This window comes from Somniosus microcephalus, chromosome 2 (genome assembly GCF_052327205.1).
Source record: "Somniosus microcephalus isolate GS21.2 chromosome 2, FLI_Smic_1.0, whole genome shotgun sequence".
Classification (NCBI taxonomy): domain Eukaryota; kingdom Metazoa; phylum Chordata; class Chondrichthyes; order Squaliformes; family Somniosidae; genus Somniosus; species Somniosus microcephalus.
In genome coordinates, this window is record NC_140988.1 from 154,035,815 (window position 1) to 154,051,425 (window position 15,611).

At 51.2% G+C, this 15,611-nt stretch overlaps 1 protein-coding gene across 1 annotated transcript in view; it reads right to left on the reverse strand.

Moving 5' to 3' along the window:
• Window positions 1-15,611, reverse strand: part of LOC147123030 (transmembrane protein 144-like) — a 131,942-nt gene that overhangs the window by 39,648 nt on the left and 76,683 nt on the right. The window contains exon 6 of the mRNA XM_085963837.1: window positions 181-299. Within this exon, the coding sequence (XP_085819963.1) occupies window positions 181-299 (119 nt within the window). The remainder of the gene's footprint in view (window positions 1-180; window positions 300-15,611) is intronic.

Here is a 15,611-nt window from a genome sequence, read left to right on the forward strand (position 1 = left end):
CATTACCAGTCTTGACATGTTCATGTGCTCAGATCTGCAAAGACTTGAAAAGTTATGTCCTTGTTACATTATCAGTATGTAACTCAGAAATGATTGTACTGCTGGTTTGGAATGGCAAGATGGAACAAAAACATTTTACAGATTTTTTTTTAGCCTGCTTGAAGTAACTAAATTTCTTACCAAACTGACTTGCACCAAAAAACTTGGTTTCATTTCTTTCAGCGTGGTTTTTAATGTAGAGGACAGGTACAAAGCTGGAGCCATACAGTAAACCTGCACACATTGCAAGACTGCAGCCTCTGGGAAATAGCATAAAACGACAAATTAGGCAGGGATCTGAAAACAAAGTAAACTGTCTTATTTACTTCACAGCATCCACTTTTATATTGGTACTGTTTTAGTTTGGATTATAGGTCTATGAATTTGCTGCCAGGCTAAGGGAGCCAGATTTAGCAGTGTAAATAGGAACATAGGAACAGGAGTGGGCCATTCATCTCCTTAAGGCTGCTCCGACATTCAATTAGATCATGGCTGATCTCTACATCAACTTCATTTACCTGCCTTTGCTCCATATCCCTTGATACTCTTACCTAACAAAAATCTATCAATCTTAGTCTTGGAGGCTTCAATTAACCCAGCATCCATAGCCTTTTGAGGATGCCCTACAACCTTTCCGAGATCTCTGCGCTCTTCCAATTCTGGCTTCTTGCGCACCCCCGATTTTCTTTGCTCAACCATTGGTGACCATGCCTTCAGCTGCCTAGGCCCTAAGCTCTGAAATTCCCTCCCTAAACCTCTCCGCCTCGCTACCTCTCTCTCCCTCTTTAAGACGCTCCTTAAAACCTACTTCTTTGACCAAGCTTTCGGTCACCTGTCCTAATATCTCCTTACGTGGTTTGGTGTCAAATTTTGTTTGATAATCGCTCCTGTGCAGTGCCTTGGGGCATTTTACTACATTAAAGACACTATGTAAATACAAGTTGTTGTTGTTGATGATGCTAGGAGCCATCTCACTGAATTCAACCTAAAACAGCTCCAGTATAAAAGCAACTAATGAGTGAAGTCCTTTGTTCTTAGTACTGTATTTGAAGTACAGACTGTGCTCTTCTATTCCAGAGGTTCAGCAGTATGTTTAAGGGAAGCACCTTCTCTGCTGCTATTGAAAGAATGATGCGATTATATATTAGATCAGTATCATCACGAGATAATTTATAAATGAAAAATGCTGGAAATGCAGTGCAGGCTGGCCCATAGCTGTATTGGAAAAGATAAGAAAACTTCAATAATGAAGGATCCTACCTGAAATGTTGATCTAGAATTTTCAAGCTTGGCTTTAAACCCAGCCAGCATGGTGTGAACAGGGTGGGTGGATAGTTAAAATTGTGGAGGAGGGGGGAGAGTTCGCACTGTGTTCTTGCACGTTCCTGCCCCACTCCATTTTAACTTGGAAGAAAGCTTGTTTCGGGGGGCAGCCTGCCCCAAGCATGTGGTGGCCTACTTTGCAAGCAAAATTCACGGCCTGATAATATCATCAGCGCCGTGATGTGATTTTAACTCACTGAAACATGAGTCTGTAAAACCTGGCGGGATTGGTGCCTCACAGACCCACTGATACTACATGAAAGGGGCACACAGCTGCAACATAGTGACTCATTAGGGGGAAATTTGGGTGGCGCCCCTTCTGGGACGCCCCAAAAAAATTAGCACCCCTCCGCTGTAAATTCAGTAGTAGAGCCCCAAGCAGGAGGTGGAGTGCTACTGGAAGGCGCTGCACCTCCTGCTTGGGGCGCCACTACTCAATGTCGCGGTAACACGTAGCGCGTGTCATTGCAGGCCTCCTCCCCTGATTAAAGGGGAGGGGCCTAACGCTGCGCTCACCGGGGCCCTGCTGGACCACTAGGGGTGCAAACAAGAGGCGCAAACCAACCCAATTTTTCCCCCATTGGATCTTCGTTGTCTGGCTTGCCAGGAGAGTCTCCATCTTCCATATCACTTCTCTCATACAATTTTGCATTATTTTACCCCAGAAACTTTTCTCCAATTATCATGGGTGCTATTACTGCCGGTCTTTTCTAGATAGAGGGAGAGGGGCAGCAGCAGCCTTAGGAAAATTCAGGGGCTTTGGAGAGCCTTAGGAACCTCAGGGGCCTCAGGAACTTCAGAGAGTCTTAGGAGTCTCAGGGGCCTCAGGAAACTCAGAGAGCCACAGGAAGCAACAACTCTCAGAAGACATCAGGTTGGAGGGTTGATGGTAGGAGGCCATACCCAGCACACAGGGTGTAGAGGCCCTGAGTATCTTTTCAGGGCCTAACTGTGGAGCAGTGTCTCAGGAGGCTTCGCTTCACCAGGCAGCCTGTCTCAGATATCTGCAACCTCCTGTAAGGGGACCTGCAGCCTACTGGACCAGGGAGCCATGCTTTGCCAGTGCCTCTCAAAGGCCGGAATTTTTACCGTGGAGTCGGGTCGGGTTCGTGCGGGCCATGTAGTGGATCGGGAACCCGATGTTTTTCTCAGCATGTTCTTCAGGGCGACTTTAACTTAATGGGCCCACTTAAAGCAGTCATGCGCGTTTCCCGGTCCAATTAAATGGAGCGGGTCTGACGACATCATCGATGACTCAATTCCAGCACCGATATTTAAAGCAGCCTTGCACATAACTCATTTGAAGGTTGCTAGAGGAGTTTGGAAGGTGAAATAGAAAGGACTGAGTACTGTTCCAAACTATCAATGATGGATACTCAAAGGCAGAGGGCTTCACCCCAATTTTCTGATGCATCCCTGCATTCCCTGGTGGAGGCAGTGAGAGCACGCAGGGAGGTCCTGGTTCCTGCTGATAGGCGCAAGAGGCCTCCCAAAGACACCAAAAGGGCATGGCTGGAGATCGCAGGGGAGGTCAGCGGCAAGGATGTGGTCAGGAGGAGCTGGTTCCATGCAGGAAATGATTCAATGATCTCATGAGGTCAGGAAAGGTGAGTGCAATGCCAAACTCACCTTCATTACGATGTGCCTGACATCACATCCCCGTCACTCTGCCTTCCCAAGCCTACTCCTGCACATCATTCCTCACACCAACATAACTTGCAGGCCCACCCATCCCTCTCTGTGTACATACTCACATCCCCATCTGACTAACCACCCCTGACACTCACCCTCATCCTAATGCAATCATAGCAAGTAACACCACAGGAAGCCATTTGACAATGTCACGCCACTCCCTCATAGTCACCCTCTAGAGATGTAGTCCATCCATCCCTTACACTCATTCTATCACTCTCACTCAAAGTTCTCTTCTTTTCTTCCTTGCAGGAGAAAAGAGCTCAGAACATGCGGGAGAGGCAGAGAACCAGAGGTGGTCCTCCAGTATTCACCCAACTGACTCCAGCAGAGGAGGAGACCCTGGAGATATTTCAAGTTGCAAAGCTGCTGATGGTGGGAGAAGGAAACAGCAGGACATCCCAGCAACCTGGTGACAGAATTACATCTCAGACAGCCACATGGCACACAACAGTCACTCATATAGTGACTGATGTCAGCAGCCAGTGAAATGTCATCATGTGCGCAATGGTAACTTTATCCTTTCTTATAATAACATTTCTAAATCATCTCTTTACTCTCCCACAGGTCCATCAAGTGCCCCTCCCAATGTCCAGCCGGAGGAGGAAGACAACTCCTCAGAGGAAGCTCCAGCCTCTGAGGTGCACTGTGTGATGAAATATTCATCATCATCACTGCCTGTGACTGAGATCGGTTTCAGTGCCATTTCCCTTCCCCCAGACCTCATTGTATTGTGTACTGGAATGTGCTGTATTGTATACTGGAATGTGCTGTGTGTAGGGCTCCGCCCATACCTGGCCCCGTTTGTAGGCTGGCTCAGTCTGGCCTCAGTCCCCAGAAGGAAGACATCTCTCTCGCTTACGTGTTGCGTTCTAAGTTAATAAAAGCCTTGTTTTCTGCTAACTTCGAGTCTCGGAATTATTGAGGCACATCAATTTTATTAACTTATTTTTCAACACTATGGATCAACTCCTGAAACCCGAACGTTTGGATTTGGATCAACATGCTCCGGACGCATCAGCACGCTTCGGACACTGGTTTGAGTGTATGGAATTCTTCCTGGACAATTCCGCAGCCGTCAAAGACGCTACGGACGCTGCGAGGATGAGACTCGGAATTCTGCGGAATTGGGTAAGCCACCGGGTTTACCCCCTCATCCAAGACGCCGAGACGTACCTGGCCGCCTGCGACATCTTAAAGGCGCATTACCAGCAGCCTACGAATGAGGTGTATGCTAGGCACCTGCTCGCTACCCGTGCACAGCGACCTGGGGAATCGGTGGAGGAGTTCCTAAGCACCCTGAAAATGCTTGGCAAAGACTGCAAGTGCCGAGATGTAAAAGCCGCAGTGTACACTGACGAGCTTGTTCGCGATGCCGTCATCACAGGCCTCAGCTCCACTTACATCCGGCAAAGACTGCTGGAAAAAACGGGGTTGGACCTGAAACAGGCTGCGGACACCGCGCGATCCCTGGATGTGGCCCAGAGAAACTCGGACGCCTACTCTTCAGCCCGCGCCGTCCACACCACCACATGTGCACCGAGGGCGCCGCCATCTTGGAAGGCATCTTCCCCGCCCGACAGCCCGACACCGGCTGGGCCCCGCTCTCCCCCCAGAAGCCCTACGACAGCCGCGACGCGTCAGGGACCCAACTGCTACTTCTGCGGGCAGCCAAAGCACACCAGAAACCTGTGCCCGGCGAAAGGCACCACCTGCTTTAAGTGCGGTAAGAAGGGGCACTTCGGGAAGGTGTGCAGAGGGAACCCCGCCGGAAAACCAACCACTGGAAAACCCGCCACCGCCGCATGTGCGCCGTGGGAGCGGCCATCTTGGACGCCATCTTGCCCGACCTCGTGGGGTCCGCCATCTTGTGAGCAGACAGCGTGGACGCCATCTTGTATCGATCAGGGCCCTACAGTGGCATCGGTCACAGTGGACCAGACCAGGCCGCACCCGCTATCCAGATCAATGGTGGACATCGAGGTAAACGGGTGCCGGGTTAAATGCTTAATTGACAGTGGAAGCACGGAGAGCTTTATCCACCCAGAACTGGCACAACAACTCTCCCTAAAGGTGGTCCCTACTCAGGGTACCATCTCTATGGCTGACAAAACCCAGACATCGACCATTCTGGGTTACTGCACGGTACAATTGTGCGTTAACGGAACTGTATATGATAATTTTAAAGTATTAATCATGAAGAACCTATGTGCGAGCGTGATCTTGGGCCTGGATTTCCAGTGCAACCACCAAAGCATCACGCTCAAGTACGGTGGGTCCCAGCCGCCCCTCACAGTGTGCGGTCTGGCTACCCTGAAGGTAAAGCCGCCTTCGCTATTCGCGAACCTTACCCCTAACTGCCGGCCAATAGCGACCAAAAGCAGGAGGTACAGCTGGGAGGACAGGCGGTTTATCGCGACCGAGGTAGACAGGCTTCTGAAAGAGCGCATTATTGAACGCAGCAACAGCCCGTGGCGCGCCCAAGTGGTAGTGGTAAGGGGTAGCGAGAAGAAACGGATGGTGATCGACTTTAGTCAAACGATCAACAGGTACACCCTACTAGACGCCTACCCGCTACCCCGCATATCAGAAATGGTGAACCAAATCGCCCAATACCGGGTGTTCTCCACCATCGACCTCAAGTCAGCGTACCACCAGCTCCCTATCAGACCAGAGGACCACCCGTACACCGCCTTCGAGGCGAACGGACGCCTCTACCAATTCCTCAGAGTCCCCTTTGGGGTGACGAATGGGGTCTCGGTCTTCCAGAGGGAGATGGACCGCATGGTCGATGACCACCACTTGCAGGCAACCTTCCCCTACCTCGACAACGTCACCATCTGCGGCCACAATCAGCAGGATCACGACTCGAACCTCGAGAGGTTCCTGGAAACCGCACAAAAACTCAACCTCACCTACAACGAGGACAAGTGCGTTTACAACACCACGTGCCTCTGCATACTAGGCAGCGTGGTGGAGAATGGGGAAATCGGGCCAGACCCCGACCGATTGCGCCCCCTACGGGAGCTGCCCCTGCCCAACACTCCCAAAGCCCTGAAAAGGTGCCTGGGGTTATTTTCTTATTATTCCCAATGGGTCCCCAACTACTCCGACAAAGCCCGCCCCCTCTTGAAAGCATCCTCTTTCCCGCTCTCTGCTGAGGCCCACGCCGCCTTCAAAAGCATTAAGCAGGATATTGAGTGGGCCACGCTACAGGCAGTGGACGAGAACACTCCATTTCAAGTGGAAAGTGATGCGTCTGACTTCGCCTTGGCGGCCACCCTCAACCAGGCGGGGCGGCCCGTAGCTTTCTTCTCGAGGACCCTCCAAGGGCCCGAGATCAGACACTCCTCCGTGGAAAAGGAGGCCCAAGCCATCGTGGAGGCAGTGCGCCACTGGCGCCACTACCTAGCCGGCAAACGCTTCACCCTACTTACCGACCAGCGGTCGGTAGCGTTTATGTTCAATAATAAACAGAGGGGGAAGATTAAAAATGATAAGATTCTTAGGTGGCGGATCGAGCTCTCCACCTTCGAGTACGACATCATTTACCGGCCAGGGGCCCTTAACGAATCCCCTGACGCCCTCTCACGAGGGATGTGTGCCAGCGCCACCGGGGATCGGCTACAGACCCTCCACAACGACCTCTGCCACCCAGGGGTCACGCGGCTGTTCCACTTCATAAAGTCCCGTAACTTACCCTACTCGATTGAGGAAGTTCGGTCCCTGACCAGGAACTGCCGCACTTGCGCTGAGTGCAAGCCTCGGTTCTACCGCCCAGATAGAGCCCACTTAATCAAAGCTATGCGGCCCTTTGAGCGGCTCAGCTTAGATTTCAAGGGCCCCCTCCCGTCCGTCGACCGCAATGTTTACTTCCTGAACATTGTGGACGAATACTCCCGGTTCCCATTCGCCTTCCCCTGCCCAGACATGACCAGCGCCACGGTCATTAAATGCCTCAACAGCCTGTTCTGCCTGTTCGGTATGCCGAGCTACATCCATACGGATAGGGGGGCGTCCTTCATGAGCGAAGAGCTACGCCAGTACATGCTGTCCAGGGGGATCGCCACGAGCCGTACCACCAGCTACAACCCCCGGGGTAACGGCCAAGTGGAGCGAGAGAACGGGACAGTATGGAAAGCAGTCACTCTAGCTCTAAGGACCAAGGGCCTCCCTATCTCCCGCTGGCAGGAAGTCCTCTCGGATGTGCTCCATTCGATACGGTCGCTATTGTGTACGGCCACTAATACCACGCCTCATGAACGAATGTTTGTCTTTCCCCGGAAATCCACCTCAGGCGTATCCATGCCGTCATGGCTCTCCACCCCAGGTCCGGTACTCGTGCGAAGGCATGTGAGGGGCCACAAGAAGGACCCTCTCATGGAGCCAGTACACCTACTCCACGCCAACCCCCAATACGCATATGTCCGGCACGCCGACGGAAGGGAGGACACCGTGTCCATAAAAGACGTCGCCCCAGCCGGCATCAACAACAACCACAGCAATAGCGGCAACGACGATCACAGCAACTCTTACCCACCCACTACTCTTTCATCACCCCCGGAAGAACACCGACCAACGGCACCCCCACCAACTACCCCTTCAACAACCCTGGCGGCACCCCCGGCAGAGACCCAGGAGGCTACCGGGGACACCCAGCCGACACCCGCGGCACCGCAACAGCCACGTCGGTCGCAGAGGACTATCAAACCCCCGAACAGACTAAATCTATAGAAGGGGTGAATGTGATGAAATATTCATCATCATCACTGCCTGTGACTGAGATCGGTTTCAGTGCCATTTCCCTTCCCCCAGACCTCATTGTATTGTGTACTGGAATGTGCTGTATTGTATACTGGAATGTGCTGTGTGTAGGGCTCCGCCCATACCTGGCCCCGTTTGTAGGCTGGCTCAGTCTGGCCTCAGTCCCCAGAAGGAAGACATCTCTCTCGCTTACGTGTTGCGTTCTAAGTTAATAAAAGCCTTGTTTTGTTCTGCTAACTTCGAGTCTCGGAATTATTGAGGCACATCACACTGTCAGCAGACCCAAGCACAGCCAGCAGCAGCGCAGATACGCACACCTCGGTGGGTCCTGTGTGAGATAGAGTAGTGTTGTCACCTGGTGTCTCACAATTCACAAGTGAGCAAGAGCAGATGGTGTTGACAGGAACAGCAGTGGAGACTCCTCGCTGGAGGGTGCAGGACGCTCCAAGCTCGGCTGAGCTGCAGACGCTGAGCCTCAGGGGCCATCGAGAAAGAGGGTGATCTTGGAGGTGCAGCAAAAATTGCATGAGCTTCTGGCAGCTGCAATGTCTGCAAATGTGCTGAGAATGGAGGAATTTATCTCCAACAAATGCGCCACCATCTCGCAGGCGATGGCGACTGTAGTGTATGTACCTTTAAGGGGAGAACTACTTTTTACAGCTCCTGTATACTGTAGTACCGGCAGTGACCACACCTGTATATAAACCCTGAGTAGGGATCTGTACAGTTAGTTTTAGAGTAACCCTCATCCAGTAAGCACCTGTTGATTGTTCCCTGCAGTCTCTTGTCTAATTATTGAAGAACACACAACATCAAGATATACGGATCTAACATTGGCGACGAGAAGATTCAAACCTACCTGCAACTCTGCATCACCTCCCAGGGATTCGCTCCTGGAGAACAGTGAAAGAAGACGGCCGAGTCCAGAAGCACGGGCGTCGACCATCCAGTGGAGACTTGAGCATCGCAGGGGAGGCTGTTGAGAGCTAGGCTTGGTACTCCAGTCACGGTGGTCCAGCGAAATGGGCTGGCAACAGGTACGGCGCAGACCCTTCCCGGACAGCGGCGGCTAGAGCCGACCGACAGCACAGAAAAAGGCCGAGCAGCATCGACGGGAGAAGAGAGAGGGTAGAGCGCACAGGGCGCAGCCAGTGTTCAGGACCGAGCGGCGTCAACGAGAGAGAGCAGAGCGTAGCCGGTGTTCAAGGGCCGAGCAGCGTCAACGAGAGAGAGAGGCACGCAGGAAAATGCGTAGAGCGCAGCCGGTGTTCAAGGGCCGAGCAGCGTCAGCGGGGAAGAAAGGAAAGCGCGGGAGACGCCATTTTGAGCCACAGTGGAGAAGAAGGGAGGGCGCGGGAGACGCCATTTTGAGCCACAGCGGAGAAGAAGGGAGAGCGCGGGAGACGCCATTTTGAGCCACAGCAGAGAAGAAGGGAGAGCGTGGGAGATGCCATTTTGAGCCAGTCTAACCACACCCAGGGATGCCGAAGAGTGGCAGTGTCACAGTGTTCGACAATGAAGTCAAAGATTGGACGACATATGTCGAACGCATAGAAGTGTACTGCAAGGCGAATGAAGTGCCAGATGACAAGAAAGCGCTGGTATTGTTGAATTCAATGGGTGCAAAAACGTATGGCTTACTGCGAAACCTAGTAACCCCAGAGAAGCCAGTGGAAAAGGATTTTGAAAACAGTGTCAATCCTACAGGACCACTTAAACCCCACACCGCTGCTGATAGCAGAAAGATTTAAGTTTCACAAAAGGAACCAGCATAAAGATGAAAGTAATGCTGAGTATTTAACGGAACTGCGCAAGCTATCGAAATACTGCCAGTTTGGAAAGGGACTAGCAGATACTTTAAGGGACAAGTTTGTGTGTGGGCTTCAAAGTGAAGGAACCCAGAAACGGCTTCGATCAGAAAAGGATCTTACGCTGGACAAGGCTTTCAGCATGGCAGTATCACACGAAGCAGCCGCACGGGATGCTGCAGAGATACAACGGAGACCGCAAGAATATGGCACAAATGAAATGTCATACGGAACAGTGAAGTGCTATCGCTGCAGCAGAACAACACACGACCATAATGATTGCTGGTTCAAGGATCAAGTGTGCAGACAGTGTGGAAAAGTAGGACACATAGCAAGAGTCTGCAGGTCGGGAAAGAAAACCAGCAGCAAGAAATCTCCACAGAAGAAGTACAAGAAGGTACATAAGGTGACGGAGAGTAGTTCAGACGAACAGAAAAGTGATACAGACTCCGGAAGCAAGGAGCTGGGTTGTCTGAAACTACATAATGTGATCAAAACGGAGGATCACCAAACTATCTGGGTCACGCTCAAGATAGCCGGAGTCCAAGTGAAAATGGAATTGGACACAGGATCAGCCCTAACAGTCATAAACCGAAGGGACTACAAGCGGCTATTCTCACATATACCCTTGAGAGATACAGAGATTGTCTTGAAGACGTACATGGGGCAAAAAGTCTACCCCAAAGGAAAAATAAGGGTGAACGTTATATATAACGGGAAGGAAACACCAAAAATGGACCTATATGTATTGCCAGATGGAGGACCACCACTACTAGGATGTGAATGGATCCGGAAGATACAGCTAGATTGGCATTCCATACAAGCACTGACTGTAGATGCCAAAAAGGATGACGACGTCACACCTGGACGACTGTCAAAAATGCTAACTGACACACAAGAAGTGTTCCAGGAGGGACTCGGAACACTAAAAGGCATAACAGCGACGATCAAAATAGAGGAAAATGCAAGCCCAAAGTTTTTTAAGGCCAGACCGGTACCTTATGCGATCCGCCCAGCCGTCGAAGCAGAGCTGGAAGGTTTGGAACGTTCAGGAGTACTGTCCAAAGTGGACTGGAGCGAGTGGGCTACACCCATCATTCCTGTAATGAAGAGGTCGTTGAGTAATACGCCTGGGGAACCAAAGAAGGTTCGCATCTGTGGGGACTTTAAGGTGACAGTGAGCCGAGTCCTTTACATGGTACAATATCCGCTTCCGCGGATTGAAGATATTTTCGCCTCGCTATCTGGAGGGAAACGCTTCACTAAGATTGATCTGGCCCAGGCGTACCTGCAAATGGAGGTAAAAGAAGCCTCGAAACAGTACCTCACGATCAACACTCATAAAGGTCTCTACCAATACAACCGGCTGGTGTTCGGGGTAGCATCAGCTCCGGCTATTTGGCAAAGGGCAATGGATCAAGTCCTGCAAGGGATTCCAGGGACCCAGTGTTATTTGGACGACATCCTGGTCACGGGCGAAAATGACAGTGATCACCTCGCCAAACTGGAGCAGGTGCTCACTAGATTGAAGGAATATGGGCTCCGAGCTAATCGCCACAAATGTGAGTTTTTCCAGAAGCAGATCTCGTATTGTGGCCACGTTATTGATGAAGAGGGGTTACATAAGTCCCCTGGAAAGATTGAGGCAGTAGTCAAGGCTCCAGCACCGGAAAATGTGTCACAACTGAGGTCGTTCCTCGGGCTGGTGAACTACTACCATAAGTTCTTGCCGAATTTGTCTACAGTACTACACCCACTGAACACCCTACTGCAAACGGGGGTACCATGGAAGTGGAACGACGAACGTAAACGAGCTTTCCAGAAGTGCAAAGAATTGATCACATCAAAAGAGGTGTTGGCTCATTTCAACCCAGCACTACCAATTCGGTTGGCGTGTGATGCATCACCCTATGGCATTGGAGCGGTGCTGTCGCACAAATTGCCGGACGGCTCGGAGAGGCCAGTAGCCTTTGCGTCTCGGTCACTAACCTCAGCCGAGTGTAACTATGCCCAGATTGACAGGGAGGCCCTCAGCCTAGTGTGGGGAGTGAAAAAGTTCAACCACTATCTGCACGGGCAGAAGTTCACCTTGCTGACTGACCACCAACCACTTGTCTCCATCTTTAATCCAAAGAAGGGCGTTCCGGTGATGACTGCGCAACGGCTACAAAGATGGTCCCTTTTTCTAGGGGCGAACCAATATGAAATAGAGTATAAGGGCACGAAACAGCATGGAAACGCTGATGGGCTATCACACCTGCCACTGCCTACTGCGGAGGAAGCACCAGCTGTGGACCCTGTCAAAATATTTTATTCGACTATAATTGAACGCTTGCCAGTAACTAACGCTGATATAGAGAAGGAGACCCGAAATGACCCGACACTGTCTCGGGTATATGACTTGACGGTGAAGGGATGGCCAACACATGGTGACTCACTGTTGCCAGCATTTTCATCCAGAAGAGAACAGCTGTCAGTATGCCAGGGGACCTTGATGTGTGGATCCCGAGTGGTAATTCCACCCAAGTTAAGGGAGAGAGTGCTCAATGAGCTTCACGAAGGCCATCTGGGAGGGGTGAAAATGAAAAGCCTTGCTAGGGCTTATGTGTGCTGGCCGGGGATCGATCAGCAAATCGAGGACCTGACAAAGAGCTGCTCAGGATGCCAGAAGGTCCAAAATGCACCACCACATGCCCCTCTACACCCATGGGAGTGGCCCTCATCTCCATGGCAACGGGTGCATATTGATTTTGCTGGTCCATTCATGGACTCAATGTTTTTAATAGCCGTGGATGCGCACTCGAAATGGCCTGAGGTGATTAAAATGTCCTCCACCACCACGGAGAAAACTATTGCAGTCCTATGGACCATATTTGCCAGGAACAGCTTGCCAGAGCAGATTTGCTCTGATAACGGACCACAGTTTGTGTCCGAAGAGTTTCGAAGATTTATGAAAAGGAATGGGGTAAGGCATTACACATCCGCCCCATATCATCCAGCCACAAATGGATTGGCTGAGAGGTTCGTACAAACCTTTAAAAAAGCAGTAAGGGCCATGTGCGATGACGACATTCCACTGCAGCATAAGGTGGACAATTTCTTGTTAGCCTGCAGAAATGCGACACATGCAGTCACCAACCAGACCCCGGCCATGATGTTCTTTAACCGAAGGTTGAGATCTCGTCTGGATTTGCTCAGACCAAATGTACGAAGAGATGTTGAGAATAAGCAATTCCAGCACATCAATGAGAAGCCGACAAGGAGCTTCAATGTAGGGCAACCAGTCTTGGCCCGCGACTACCGAACAGAGAAATGGCAACCAGGAACGATATGCACACGGCAGGGGCCACTAATGTACACAGTGGATGTTGGGGAGAACATTGTGAGACGCCATGTCGACCAGATCCTAGAGTCACAGGAACGAGTCAACCCCATGTCTCGCGCACCTGGTGATGAACCCGACATATAGGTAGCATCTACCCCAGAAACAGTAGCATCGGCAGCTGATGAACCAACCGACGACAGGGGGCCAGAATCGCCTCCGCACCAAGAGCAAGACACTCAGGAAAGGCGCTATCCAGAAAGGATCAGGAAGCCGCCCCAAAGACTGAATTTATAAATAGACTATTTTCAGTTAATGTTGCATGTTAAAAGTGTTAATTGTAATTAGTTGATATTTAATTGTTAAATGAATGTTATGGTACTGTTAATCTAAAAGGGGAGGAATTGTAGTGTATGTACCTTTAAGGGGAGAACTACTTTTTACAGCTCCTGTATACTGTAGTACCGGCAGTGACCACACCTGTATATAAACCCTGAGTAGAGATCTGGATAGTTCGTTTTAGAGTAACCCTCATCCAGTAAACACCTGTTGATTGTTCCCTGCAGTCTCTTGTCTAATTATTGAAGGACACACAACATCAAGATACACGGATCTAACAGCGACGATGTGGTGTTCCATGGAAAGTATGGCCACCTGCATGGAGCAGCTAATGCGCCAGTCACATGAGCACATGGTAGCGGTGGACAACAGATGGCAGGCGCTCATAGACCTCATCTCTAGGAGGAATATAAACGTAGACTTGGGCCTTCATCGCCCCACTGATGTGCAGCAAAGTGCTCTCCAGCTCCTTGCTAGCAGGGAAGTGCGGGTGGCCCATGAGAGGGATGATGGTGAGAGGGGACATGGAAGTGGGGGCTCTTCTCAAAGCGTTCCCACTTCTCCCCTGTTGCCTCCCCCTCAGTCAGAGCCCCACATGCTGTCTCGGATCCCGATGGCCGAGTCTGTCCCTGCATAGTTGCAGGAGGAGCAGTCTTTGGCGGGTCATCACAGGCTCCAAAACCCAGAGGACGTCCGCCAAAATTGTCTAACCAGTCGCAGCAGGGAAGTGAGCAGCCTGCCACGACCTCTGCTGAAGCCACAGGGGTTGCACCTCGTAGAAGCACCTGGAAAAGAAAAAAGACATAAAAGTAGATGCACAAGGGTATGCACATGGGTGTTTGACAAAATGTTAGTGATAAGTTTCAGTTCTTTTGATGACACAGGTAAAGGTATTGCTTTGCACCACTTTCGGGTCTTGTCTATTTTTGCCTGCTTCCTGGGTTTGTCACTTGGCGTGAATGTTGAGACATTACTTAACTTCGAGCAATGGGGGTTTGGGTGAGATGAATTGTAGGGATGCTTTATGGTGTTGTTGGGCGGGTAAGGAGGGGGAAATTAGTATAGTATTTGGCAGCCATGTGGCTGCATTGGAGCAAATTAAGTAAATCTGGCCATGATGAGGCCATCCCGGGCCTCCCGGGCAGCAATGTGTGCCACTGCTGGTGCCATCTCCACCTCAGGTTCCTCCTCCTCCTCATCCACCTGCTCCTCCTACCCCTCCGCTGAAGAGGCTGTGCTCTCTGAGCCTTGCTCCCCCTGCAGCTCCAATCCTCGCTGCTGCACTATGTTGTGCAGCGCGCAGAAAATGTCAATGATTCTGGAGACCCTGGCTGGTGCGTACTGAAGGGCTCCTCCAGATCGGTCAAGGCGTCTGAAGCACATCTTCAGCATGCCTATTATTTGCTCTATGACACACCTGGTGGACATGTGGCACTCATTATAATGCTCCTCGGCCTCAGTACTTGGCATCCTCGAGGGTGTCATGAGCCACGTCTTCAGTGGATAGCCCTTGTCTCCAAGCAGCCGGCCAGTAAGTCTGTTTGGAGGTGTGAAGAGCTGAGGGAGGGTGGACTGGTGCAGCATGCAAGAGTCATGACAGCTGCCAGAAAACCTGGTGCATACATGCATGATGATCCTTTTATGGTTGCAGATGAGCTGCACATTGAGGGAGTGGAAGACCTTGCGGTTCATAAACACTCCTGGGTGATGATGGGGTATCTTCATGGCCACATGTGCGCAGTCGATGATGCCCTGCAACTGTGGGAAGTCAACCAGAATGGCAAAGTCAAGCGCCTACTCAGTAACACTGGCTTCATCAGTGACAAAGTTGACATAATTGGCTGACTTGTGAAAAATGGCATTGGTCACCTGGATGATACATCTGTGGGTGGCTGACTGCGAGATCCTGCAAATGTCTGCTGCAGATCCCTGGAAAGAGCCTGAGGTGAAGAAGTTGAGGGTGGTGGTGACTTTGACAGCCACTGGTAAGGCATGTCCACCAGGTCCTCTGGGCAGCAGGTCTTGTTCCAGCAAGCTACAAATGTCTGCCACGACATGGCGCGATAGCCTGAGCCTCCTGAAGCACTGCTGCTCAGTCATGTCCAGGAAGCTCATCCTCTGCCTGTATACCCTGTGTTGGGTGTATCGCCTCCAGTGTGATGCAGCCCAGTGCTGATCCCCTCTCCTGTGCAGCATCAGGTCATTGAGAAGGCTGCTGGTGTGGTTGCTGCTGCTGCTGGTGTTGTGGCTGCTGCTGCTGGTGGGACTCATCTTGGTCCAATACTGAGGGCAGTATAAGTGGCACCCATGCTGATGTAATAGAT